Source organism: Chiloscyllium punctatum, chromosome 42 (assembly GCF_047496795.1).
Source record: "Chiloscyllium punctatum isolate Juve2018m chromosome 42, sChiPun1.3, whole genome shotgun sequence".
NCBI classification, from domain to species: domain Eukaryota; kingdom Metazoa; phylum Chordata; class Chondrichthyes; order Orectolobiformes; family Hemiscylliidae; genus Chiloscyllium; species Chiloscyllium punctatum.
In genome coordinates this window covers 45,452,001-45,465,175 of record NC_092780.1, presented here as the reverse complement: position 1 = coordinate 45,465,175, position 13,175 = coordinate 45,452,001, and the positions used below count along the sequence as shown (strand labels likewise).

Here is a 13,175-nt window from a genome sequence, read left to right as displayed (position 1 = left end):
GCAGGTGTAGGATATGGTGACAGGTGCAGGATACAGCAACAGGTGCGGGATACAATGACAGGTGCAGGATACAATGACAGGTGCAGGATACAGTGGCAGGTGTAGGATACGGTGACAGGTGCAGGATATAGTGACAGGTGTAGGACATAGAGATAGGTGCAGGATACGGTGGCAGTGTAGTATATAGAGACAGGTGTAGAATACAGTGACAGGTGTAGGATATAGAGACAAGTGCAGAATATGGTAGAAGATGCAGGATACAGTTCAGGTGTAGGATTTAAACAGGTGTCAGACACAGCGAAAGATTCTGTGTACAAAGTCAGATGAGTGTTGCACACCAGAGATAGGTGTAATACAGGTATATGTGTAGGATACAGAGACAGCTGCAGATGTAATTGGACTGTAACATGGTGTTGTGTGGTTTCTAATGATGGAAGGAAAGGTTGAGATAGAGGGACAAGTGGAACTAGAGAAACAGATGCAGGATTGAGGGATGGGTGCACTATAAGAGATAAATGCAGATACAGGGATCACTGCAGATACAGATCCAGGTGCAGAATAATAGATAGGCACAGATACAGAATAAGATCTAAATGGAGGGACAGGTGGAGATAGAGAAACAGGACCGTGTTGTACGATACAAAGACTAGTCAGGATAAGAAATCAATGCAGGCCAGAGACACGATGCAGGGCCAGGTGCAAATCTAGATGTAGGTGCAGATACAGTGACAGGTATACAATACATGGATAGATTGAAGAATTGTGCAAGATTCAAAACATTGTTTGGTTAAAGGAATTGCATTGTTGGGGATCTCCATATTGTTACTGAGTCTTGTTCTGCTGCACTTTTCCTTCTCTGTTTCATTCACTACATCATCTGCTTCTTCCATCTGTTTTCTTTGCTCTGGCGTCGCTCTCAGTCTCTGCAGCAGAGGAGAGGTTCTGGGACTTCCTGGTAACTACCTGAAAATGGACACTGCAAAAAAACGTCAGCTTCAACTTCCAGTCACCCTCTGGGAAACAGCCGTCCCCTTGCTTTCATTCTCCTGCAAATGATAGAGTTCTGTGCATCTCAGAATCCCTACAGTGTGGAAGCAGGCCATTTGGCCCATCGAGTCCACATCGCCCATTCGAAGACCATCTGACCAGATTCCACCCCCACCATAATCCTGCATTTCCCCATGGATAGCCTGCACATACCTGGACACTATGGGGCAATTTAGCATGGTCAATCCAACTAACCTGCCCATCTTTTGGACTGTGGGAGGATACCCACACATACACAGGGAGAATGTGCAAACTCCACACACATTGTCACCCAAGACTGGAATCAAACCCAGGTCCCTGGTGCTGTGAGCCACAGTGCCACCCTTTCTTGGAGACAGCCAATTGCAAGCTGCTCAGAAAGTGGCCTCTTGTCTCCACATAAAGACATCTTCATCACAGTGACAAGCAGCAACGACTCACCAGGGGAACTATCAATTCTTTCCAAGTTTTCCCTGTCTCACACAAGCTCCTGAAAGCTGTAGTTCAGAGGTTTGACCAAACAGTTAGGCTTTTACTCAAGACCATGTCAGGAACCAGGGGCAGTGACTCACGTGTTACAGTTGCCCATGGAGAGTTCCCCTCCCCTCCCCCAACTCTTTCCTCCTTTGCAGCAACAACGTTCTCTTTTTCCTGGTGAAGGGTTAAGACCCCAACAGTGCTGCCTGCCAGGGATATTCCCTGATGTTGCAGCCATCTGAGACAGCACATTATCCATTCCAAGAAAACTGAGTAAATTCTAGAAGTAGATGAATGAGTGACCCTGCATCAGGCCCAGACTTCTGTACCTGAGACACTAACTGTCTGTTTCCACATCAGACCGTGTCTGTGAGCCAGGGGAGCTGTTTGTGAGATGCCTGGACAGCTGCAATCAGATATGATTCAGTTGTTGACATCTCTTCCCATTGCAAAAGGGCAGTTTTGTGAAGATTAACTGCATTCCCAGGAAACCTCAAAACCCTCACCCCAGAGCTTCCCTCCTTTTTTGCTTGTACTTTAGAGTCTAAATGAGCAAGTTAACTTTTTTTAAAAACTGAGTTTAAGGATGATGATGTATTGTGTGCCACCCTGATTTCATTTATAGAAAGAGAACAGGAAGGAAGAAGCAGTGAATGAAACAGTTGAGAACTGTGTCAGTGATACACCTGCACAAGTGCCTGTTTCAGGTGTGACTGATTCCTGTGAGTTACACACAACCCCGAACCGGGAAACACAGGCAGACAAGACGTGTGAGTGAAACCATCGCAGCCTCTCATCTAGAAGTGTCTCTGTTACTCTATCACAAAGTTGTTCTAAGAGCTGGATTAAGTTTTGGGAGTGTTCTGTCAGTTATCCACAGCCAGCAGTATTCCGAGTGGAATTTGGTCAGCTTTGATTCCATATCTGGGCAGTATCCACAGGGAAGATTAGATCCGAGCCACGTGCTGAAGAGAAGTAGTCACATTAAAGTTATACACAGAGAGTCCAAACACACAACAGTCTCCAGAAACTACACACGGAGCCGCGTGGAGACCCCCTGGATAATAGAGAGAATCTGAGAATCAAACCTGCGTAGGAGAATAGCTCCTGCAGCCTGGGAGGGTGTGGAATCTGAGGGTGTTGTGTCAGGGTTGGCGAGTTGTCAGGCTTTTGTTGGTTTTGGGGAGGGGCAGGGTCTGGGCTGGGCTGTTTGTGCTCGTTATTTCTCAGGGTGGTGACTGGGTGATTGTTTCTCATCTGCGTACAGAATGGTTTCTCCTACCTGGTGCATGACACTGACACAATTGTCCTCCTCTCTCCAGATTGAATCTCACAAGCTGACTTTCCGTGAAACAGCCAAATCTCGCACAGATCACGGTGCAGAAATCATCTACAAGTCCCCCACCGTCTCCAACGAGGGCTCCCCACGCCGCCTCAGTAATGTCTCCTCCACCAGCAGCATCAACATGGTGGAGTCGCCACAGCTTGCTACTCTCGCTGACCAGGTCTCAGCCTCTCTGGCTAAACAGGGTTTGTGACTGTTACTTGAAAGGCTCCCCTTCCTCCACAGCAGTTTGCAGGTGTCTAACATGAACTGGTGTTGGACCATCCTGAGCCCTCTCTATCTTGCTCCTTCCACTGTCCTCTGAAACATTCAGTCCAGCTGTGTCAAAATTATCTGGCCATTTACAGACAGTGGTGCTTTGTTGTATTTTGTATGCCCTTGCACGCACAGTGTGTTAAACTCCTGATCTGCAATCCTTTAGGCTTTGTGAGAAGACTAGCACTCGAGATGTGGTTTGTCCCTTTATTTAAAGTTTTGGGGGTCCAAGCAATCACTAGAAGCAAGTGGACAAGTGCAAAAATAAATTTAATATATGAATAGAATTTTGTTTCTTCTTTCAAGTGGCTGAAGTTCGGAGGGGTGGAGGTTGTGCTGCAGTTGTGTGAAGTATTGGTTAAACCACATCTAAGTAACCCCTCAGTTCTGAACACTGTGTCACAGGAAGGAGATAGTGTCCTCTGAGAGAGTGCATTGGCTCCTCCACCAAATTGCTATCGAGGTTAAAATGGCTGTGTAAAAGTGAGATTCTGTTACATGGATGAGGATTCTATTCCCTTGAGTGTAGAAGCTAAGATGGTGTTTAAATGATGTTTAAGTTGACTATAGGAGTTGAGAGAGAAAGTATTTGTTCTGGTGGGAACTGGGGAATGAAGGGGCTCAAGCTCAAAGTGGTCAGGAATGGAAACAGGGAACTCTATTCCACCAAAAGCTTTTGAAATTGGTGTCAACAGATAATTTCAAATTCTGAGATTGTTAGACATGGTTTTGTCAAGGCAGAGTGTCAAGGGTGATGTAACCAAGATGGGTAAATGAAGTTAGGATATAGCTCAGCATTGAGCAGTTTGGATGGTGGAGTCACTGGAAGGCTGTCTGTCTCTTGGTATTCCCTGTTGTGTTCTTTCTGGTAGTGATTGCATTCGGCCTTATCCGATGGGAGACACAATGCTGGGCAGTTTCCCCCCTGAGTTGTGAGCATTGTGGCCAAGAGCCCAACTCCCTTCCGAATGGCTGAATGGAGCATACTTTGGGTGTGACCCAAAGTCTGACTTCTCAAGATCAATAACCAGAGAGGTTTGCTCAAAGTGAATTGTTTTTTTTACTGAACGGCGTTTAGTATTTTCCATTTTCTGTATTTTGTGTGGGGAAGAGCTTCCTGAAATCACCCCTGGACAGCATGACTCAAATTTAATATTCTGCCCATTGTTCCTACCAGAGAAATCTGTTTGTTGTCCTGCCTGTCAAGTCTTTAGATTATATTAAATGCTCTGTTACGTGGCCTTCAATTTTCTCTGCTTAAAGGACTACAAGGCTGGTGAATGCAGCCTGTCCTCATACGTTTTCCACATTCAGCCCAGGCCTAATTCTGGCGACACTGATCAATTTCAGCAGCATGTGGGGAATGACAGCCTGTTCACTGGAGAACCTCACATCTCTTACTGCTCAAATTCAGTGCAGTGCTACAGAGACGTAACAGCCAGACAGGCCCAGACTCCCCCCCCCCCCCCCCACCCTGTCCAGACAGATCCAGACACCCTCTTCTCCACCCTGTCCAGACAGGCCCAGACACCCCCCCCTCCCCCACCCTATCCAGACAGGCACAGATACCCCCTCCCCCCACCCTGTCCAGACAGGCTCAGATACCCCGTCCCGCATTCTCCAGACAGGCTCAGACTCCCACTCCCCCTTCCCTCCAGACCAGCTCAACACCCCCTCCCGCACTGTCCAGGCAGGCTCAGACACCCCTTCCCCCGACTCTCCAGACCAGCCCAGGAACCCCTTCCCCCAACAGTTTATCTGGCACCCACTGAGCACTGACCTGTCCACTATGATTGATGTTATCTGGTGTGTGCTTCTCAGCCTGTGTTTCAGACACAGTCTGAACCGATCCTGCTTGAGTTGGGGCTGTGTTACAATCCATGAGGTTGGTGCTGGAATGTAATACACTTTGTATCTCATTGAGTTTCACTGATCAAAGGGTCAACGGTCAAACAAGTGTGGGTCTGAACACGGGGTGTCAAAAGCATTAGTTAACTCCTCATTTACTTAAAATTAAATGCCCTCACCACAATTTGGGTCAGGGAAGGGAGTGAGCACAACATTGCTGTCCACAAAACAATCAGAGCATCACTGATAGCCTGGTCGAGATTCATCTCAACCTGAGGCTTCTCAGAGTGAAAAGGTACAAAATATCACGGAGTGATTTAATTTAAACTTTACAAAATCCTCATTAACATCTCCTTAATCCTGACTAAATTAACCCATTCAACCCAAGATGGGTGCGACCACCAGAACTCATTGATTAAACAGAATGTCTGGCTAGGGCCATTTCAGAGGCCAGTCAAGAGTAAATAATATTGCTATGGGTCTGGAGTCACATGTAGGTCAGACGAGGTAAGGACAGGCAGATTCCCCTCCCTAAAGGATATGAATGAGCCACTTAAGGTTTTTTGACAATCAATGATGGTTTCATGGTTGCCATTGCTGAGACTAGCTCTGTATTCCACCTTTTATTCATTATTAAATTGAAATTTCACCCACTGCCATCATGAGAGTTGAATCCATTCCCCATCACTGCCTACTCAACATTGATGTCAGAATATCGAAAGGTTCAGTGAAAGTTATGGGCTGTTTGAATTTCTCGTAGTGATTTCATTACAATACCTAAACTCCTTGATTAGATTCCAGTCTGTACCCCACCTAAAACCTCTTATTAATATTCTAGTGTGTAACTCATATCAGGGTATCAGTTATTCTACATAACCCACCTACCACCACCCTGTGCCCTCAATATGACTCATATTGTGCATATACTAGTCTTTCATTTATTGTGTTACAGAAGATTTATTTATAACTGAATGCTATTCTCTCCAGTAAGTCCTTTATTGTAAGGGTATACCCTGAGTAGGTTCAGGTTGTACTATCTATTTCAGGAGGGCAGTTTAAGAATGTGCTTTTTAGCTGTTGTAACCTTAGTTCAGATTAAACATCGCTTTAACCTGGCTGTGAACTTCACTCTCCAGTGACCTCTCTACAATGACCCTCACTCTCCAAAGACCTCTCTCTCTGCAATGAATCTCTCTCTCTACAGTGACCTCTCTCTCTCTCTGCAGTGACCTCTCTCTCTCTGCAGTGACTCCTCTCTCTCTGCAGTGACCTCTCTCTCTCTACAGTGACCTCTCTCTCTCTCTGCAGTGACCTCTCTCTCTCTGCAGTGACTCCTCTCTCTCTGCAGTGACCTCTCTCTCTACAGTGACCTCTCTCTCTCTGCAGTGACTCCTCTCTCTGCAGTGACTCCTCTCTCTGCAGTGACTCCTCTCTCTGCAGTGACTCCTCTCTCTCTACAGTGACCTCTCTCTCTCTACAGTGACCTCTCTCTCTACAGTGACCTCTCTCTCTCTACAGTGACCTCTCTCTCTGCAGTGACTCCTCTCTCTACAGTGACCTCTCTCTCTCTACAGTGACCTCTCTCTCTACAGTGACCTCTCTCTCTCTACAGTGACCTCTCTCTCTGCAGTGACCTCTCTCTCTCTACAGTGACCTCTCTCTCTCTGCAGTGACTCCTCTCTCTGCAGTGACCTCTCTCTCTACAGTGACCTCTCTCTCTCTGCAGTGACTCCTCTCTCTGCAGTGACTCCTCTCTCTGCAGTGACTTCTCTCTCTCTACAGTGACCTCTCTCTCTCTACAGTGACCTCTCTCTCTACAGTGACCTCTCTCTCTACAGTGACCTCTCTCTCTGCAGTGACTCCTCTCTCTACAGTGACCTCTCTCTCTCTGCAGTGACCTCTCTCTCTGCAGTGACTCCTCTCTCTACAGTGACCTCTCTCTCTCTGCAGTGACCTCTCTCTCTGCAGTGACTCCTCTCTCTACAGTGACCTCTCTCTCTCTGCAGTGACCTCTCTCTCTCTGCAGTGACTCCTCTCTCTACAGTGACCTCTCTCTCTCTGCAGTGACCTCTCTCTCTCTGCAGTGACTCCTCTCTCTACAGTGACCTCTCTCTCTGCAGTGACCTCTCTCTCTCTACAGTGACCTCTCTCTCTCTGCAGTGACCTCTCTCTCTCTGCAGTGACCTCTCTCTCTGCAGTGACTCCTCTCTCTACAGTGACCTCTCTCTCTCTGCAGTGACCTCTCTCTCTACAGTGACTCCTCTCTCTCTACAGTGACCTCTCTCTCTCTACAGTGACCTCTCTCTCTCTACAGTGACTCCTCTCTCTACAGTGACTCCTCTCTCTACAGTGACCTCTCTCTTTCTACAGTGACCTCTCTCTCTCTGCAGTGACTCTTCTCTCTGCAGTGACCTCTCTCTCTCTACAGTGACCTCTCTCTCTACAGTGACCTCTCTCTCTCTACAGTGACCTCTCTCTCTGCAGTGACCTCTCTCTCTCTACAGTGACCTCTCTCTCTCTGCAGTGACTCCTCTCTCTGCAGTGACCTCTCTCTCTCTACAGTGACCTCTCTCTCTCTGCAGTGACCTCTCTCTCTCTGCAGTGACCTCTCTCTCTGCAGTGACTCCTCTCTCTACAGTGACCTCTCTCTCTCTGCAGTGACCTCTCTCTCTACAGTGACTCCTCTCTCTCTACAGTGACCTCTCTCTCTCTACAGTGACCTCTCTCTCTCTACAGTGACTCCTCTCTCTACAGTGACTCCTCTCTCTACAGTGACCTCTCTCTCTCTACAGTGACCTCTCTCTCTGCAGTGACTCCTCTCTCTACAGTGACCTCTCTCTCTCTACAGTGACCTCTCTCTCTACAGTGACCTCTCTCTCTCTACAGTGACCTCTCTCTCTGCAGTGACCTCTCTCTCTCTACAGTGACCTCTCTCTCTCTGCAGTGACTCCTCTCTCTGCAGTGACCTCTCTCTCTACAGTGACCTCTCTCTCTCTGCAGTGACTCCTCTCTCTGCAGTGACTCCTCTCTCTGCAGTGACTTCTCTCTCTCTACAGTGACCTCTCTCTCTCTACAGTGACCTCTCTCTCTACAGTGACCTCTCTCTCTACAGTGACCTCTCTCTCTGCAGTGACTCCTCTCTCTACAGTGACCTCTCTCTCTCTGCAGTGACCTCTCTCTCTGCAGTGACTCCTCTCTCTACAGTGACCTCTCTCTCTCTGCAGTGACCTCTCTCTCTGCAGTGACTCCTCTCTCTACAGTGACCTCTCTCTCTCTGCAGTGACCTCTCTCTCTCTGCAGTGACTCCTCTCTCTACAGTGACCTCTCTCTCTCTGCAGTGACCTCTCTCTCTCTGCAGTGACTCCTCTCTCTACAGTGACCTCTCTCTCTGCAGTGACCTCTCTCTCTCTACAGTGACCTCTCTCTCTCTGCAGTGACCTCTCTCTCTCTGCAGTGACCTCTCTCTCTGCAGTGACTCCTCTCTCTACAGTGACCTCTCTCTCTCTGCAGTGACCTCTCTCTCTACAGTGACTCCTCTCTCTCTACAGTGACCTCTCTCTCTCTACAGTGACCTCTCTCTCTCTACAGTGACTCCTCTCTCTACAGTGACTCCTCTCTCTACAGTGACCTCTCTCTTTCTACAGTGACCTCTCTCTCTCTGCAGTGACTCTTCTCTCTGCAGTGACCTCTCTCTTTCTACATTGACTCTTCTCTCTACAGTGACTCCTCACTCCCCAGTTATCTTTCTCACCAATAAATTCCCTGTCAAGAGATCACACTCTCCAGGTCTATCTCCCTCCAGTGACTTCACTCCGTAGTGATTTTTCTATCAAGTGAGTTCTCTCTTCAGTGATTATTTGCTGAGACACAGAGTTTAAGAGCAGGGAAGGTGATGCTGGAACTATATACAACATTGGTCAAGCCACAGCTGGAATATGATGTTCCATTCTGGAATCCATGTAATAGAAAGAATGTGATAGCACTGGAGTTGGGGGGGGGGGGGCAGAGGAGCTGCCTGGGCTGGAGAGTTTCAGTGATGAAGAGAGATTGTATAGACTGGGGTTATTTTCCACAGAATAGAGGAGATTGTGAGGAGACATGATTGAGTTGGATAATATTATGAGAGAGAGAGCTAGTGTATGGAGGGATCATTGACCAGGGGTAAGGGGCAGGAGGTTTCGAGGGGACATGAGGAAACCTTCTTTTAACCGAGTGGGTGGTGAGAAGCTGGAACTCATGGCCTGTAAAGGTGGCAGAAGCAGAAGCCCTCATAACGTTGAAGCAGTATTTGTATTTGCAATTAATTCCAAGGCATACTCGGCTATGGGCCAAGTACTGGCAACGAGATTAAAGTAGTTCGGTGATTGTTGGTGACCAGCACAGACTGATTAGGCTGAACGACCTTTTTCTGTGCAGTCAACCATGATAACCAAGGCCTTTCTCTCCAATGATCCCCCTCTCCAATGATCCCCCTCTCCAATGATCCCCCTCTCCAATGATCTCTCTCTCCAATGATCTCTCTCTCCAGTGATCCCTCTCTCCAGTGATCCCTCTCTCCAGTGATCCCTCTCTCCAGTGATCCCTCTATCCAGTGATCCCTCTCTCCAATGATCCGTCTCTCCAATGATCCCCCTCTCCAATGATCCCCCTCTCCAGTGATCTCTCTCTCCAGTGATCTCTCTCTCCAGTGATCCCTGTCTCCAGTGATCCCTCTCTCCAGTGATCCCTCTCTCCAATGATCCCTCTCTCCAATGATCCCCCTCTCCAGTGATCCCTCTCTCCAATGATCCCTCTCTCCAATGATCCCCCTCTCCAATGATCCCCCTCTCCAGTGATCTCTCTCTCCAGTGATCTCTCTCTCCAGTGATCCCTGTCTCCAGTGATCCCCTCTCCAATGATCTGTCTCTCCAGTGATCCCTCTCTCCAGTGATCCCTCTCTCCAATGATCTCTCTCTCCAATGATCTCTCTCTCCAATGATCTCTCTCTCTAATGATCTCTCTCTCTAATGATCTCTCTCTCCAATGATCCCCCTCTCCAATGATCCCCCTCTCCAATGATCCCCCTCTCCAATGATCTCTCTCCAATGATCCCCCTCTCCAATGATCCCCCTCTCCAATGATCCCCCTCTCCAATGATCTCTCTCCAATGATCCCCCTCTCCAATGATCCCCCTCTCCAATGATCCCCCTCTCCAATGATCCCCCTCTCCAATGATCTCTCTCTCCAGTGATCCCTGTCTCCAGTGATCCCTGTCTCCAGTGATCCCTGTCTCCAGTGATCTGTCTCTCCAGTGATCCCTTTCTCCAGTGATCCCCCTCTCCAGTGATCCCCCTCTCCAGTGATCCCCCTCTCCAATGATCCCCCTCTCCAGTGATCCCTCTCTCCAGTGATCCCCCTCTCCAGTGAGTTCTCTCTCTAGTGAGCTGTTCCTCTCTAGTCAACTCACCCTCTCCAGTGCTTTCTCTCTCATGCCTGTGCTCTCTTTCTCTCTCTCTCTCACTCTTTTCTGTGCACTCTCTCTCTCTAGTGATCTTTCTCTTGTGATTTCTCTCTCCAATGATCTCACTCCCATTGATGACGATAGAATCTATTTTCAGGATGTTTTTGATAGCTGTGAATGAGGACTTCAATGATCAATGCACTTGAGTCCAGACTAACTAGTGGTCAGTTCCCTTTACAGTGTGTTGGATTACTGCTGACAGTGAGTGGCCAGGAGAGAGCAGATTGTGTTTTTACAGTAGCACAAATGAACCTCTGTCTGAACAGCTCCTGGTACCTCAGTCACTGATCCCAGGAAAGGGATTTGAGAGGACCTCTCATTAACGGAGGATGAAGTCTGAGGAAGTGACCAATTAGAACAGAACAGACTGTGGAGCCATTAGACAGACAAGAGATGTGGCCTAGATGGTAATGGGTTGACAGCACAGCCAGACAGTCAGACCAACTGATCCCAAGTGCACATCAGTCAGCTACCATTGTCATGACCACTTCACACTATTTCTCTCTCCCCTCCATTCCCTTCTCCCAAAGGTATATATCAAGCTTACCCTTCAGTGAGTTCCTGTTAATTAATTCAACTACTGCATGTAAAGCCAGCTGCACCCCCTACCCCTTCCTCATTGCTGGTGTAAGGCAATGGGCTGTGATGCTGATCCACTGTAACTGTGTTTCAGGGCCTTGGTTCTCACTGCTGGAAGCTATTACTGTGCTCATGTTCAATACAATGACTGTATTTGATTGTCTTAATATTTGTGAAAAAGCTTTTTCCATGTAGTTTCCAAATTCGGAAATGTGGTGAATATATTGTAATTAGCTGGTAGTGAATGAGCAGAAATAGCCGTGCAATGAGGCAGACTGAGAATTGTAGAAACCTGCACACAGCAGGGACTTTGCTGGACCCCTTGCTTTAGAAAGATCAACCCTTGCTCATGGTCAGTAGTCAACTGCATCCATACCACCTCTGATCAAACAATTAAATAAACTCCTTTAAATCTGAAATTGCTAATCTCTTGGAGCCATTGACAGGAGCTCGTGATTGGCTGGAGTTAGCTGAACACTTTGTGATTGAGACCTTCCCATCAAGTGAGATGAGGAGCAGAAAAATGCTGTTTCTGGAATCTGAATGAAGCTGGGATCACTGTGCAGATACTCATTGTCGTCACTCCTGGTTTGGCCATTCAGCAGAGTTGTGATAGAAACACTAAATGGAGTTTCCTCTTCATTCTGATGAATTACACCAGTAAGGCAAGAGTAGCTGTGAGGAATTTCTGGCCAATCTTGTCTCCAATTTGATCACTAATTCTATGACTTGCAGAATTACACTAATTTACGTATTTTGAGTCAATTGCTGCAACTGACGAATGAATTGATTCATTTTAAGCAAGCAGTGATTAGTCAGTAAGTCATGAGCTGCTCTTGTCTCAGTGTCTGGGAGGTATCTGCTTCAGTGAAGGAGCTCCTCGTTCAGCTTTGAGTTACCCTGTTAACACCAGCCGGGCTCTACCTGCTGCAGGAAACATGGGACAGGATGATTGAGCAGGACAGATCATTTTGCATCAAGGATCTCCAGAACCTAGTGAGAGTCAGACTGAGAGCAGGATAAAGGCGTCCAAAGTGACTTCCTGTGCTCGCTGTCAACATTGAGTCTTGTAGCAATATTCAGGCTCTATGTTGCTCTAAAAGGGCTGAGGACATGGGAGTAGCACGGTTTGGAAGAGGTCATTAGACCATCTAAACTGATCTCTTTGAACAGACCTTCTTTCTCATCCTACTGTAGATTTTTTTCTGGGCTCAGGCAGGTTAGTGCCGATGAAGGTATGTTTAGTGGCAACTGCACGTTGTTTGTTAAAGCTTGCTCTTTGAGGTGTGAGACACGGTATTTTAATCCCGATGGTAACATCTTTGCTAATGTTCAGTGGCTTCGCTTCGTGTCTGTGATATTCATTGCTGTAACTGTTTTAATCACTGGTTTACATTGATAATTGTTGCTGTAAAAGTAAAAGTTTGGAAATAAAGTCTGTGTAACAATTTCTGCGGCTTCCTGTCTTATTAACTTCCTCTTTGTGAATGAACCCAATCAAGAGTTTTGAGTGAACTTCAGTTTTAGGAGACTGCTCCAGTAAGCATTCGAGAGATACCAAAGAGAGATGAGGCGTTCATCAACAGATAAGCTGAGGCAGAGTGACAGTAGGCAGCCAGAAGTTTGGAATCAGAAGCAGGTATTCTTCTTGATTGAGCTGTTGTACGGTCACATTCTAACTCACACAAAGTCCCATGCACCCAACATTCTGGATTTGTTGGCCTCCATTGATTCCTGGTCCAGCAAAGCTTTGATATTAAAATTTTCTTCCTTGTTTTCAAATTCTTCTCAATCTCTGTAACCTTCTTTAGCTTCCCATCCCCCAAGGCTCCTGTGCTGCAACAGTTCTAGACTCTTGAGTATGAGAACATAAAACGTTACAGTGCAGCATAGATCCTTCGGCCCTCGATGTTGTGCTGACCTGTGAAATTAATCTGATGCTCATCTAACCTACACCATTCCATTATTATCCATATGTATGTCCAATGCCTATTTAAATGCCCTACTGTTGCAGGCAGGCCATTCCAAGCCCCTACTAGTCTCTGAGCAAAGAAACTACCTCTGATATCTGTCCTAAATCTATCACCCCTCAATTTAAAGCTATGTCCCCTTGGGTTAGTCTTCACCATTCGAGGAAAAAGGCTC

General features: G+C 47.1%; 1 protein-coding gene across 10 annotated transcripts in view; it reads left to right on the top strand.

Annotated features, from left to right (window-relative positions):
• Positions 1 to 12,480, top strand: part of LOC140465927 (uncharacterized) — a 96,543-nt gene extending 84,063 nt beyond the window's left edge. For 9 of the 10 annotated variants that reach the window (XM_072561899.1, XM_072561894.1, XM_072561897.1 and 6 more), the window contains one exon: positions 2,826 to 12,480. In XM_072561899.1, the coding sequence (XP_072418000.1) occupies positions 2,826 to 3,041 (216 nt within the window). In that variant the 3' untranslated portion in view covers positions 3,042 to 12,480. Of the gene's footprint in view, positions 1 to 2,128; positions 2,274 to 2,825 lie in introns of all 10 variants that reach the window. The other variant, XM_072561898.1, reaches the window with a different exon arrangement.
• Positions 12,481 to 13,175: the final 695 nt, after the last annotated feature.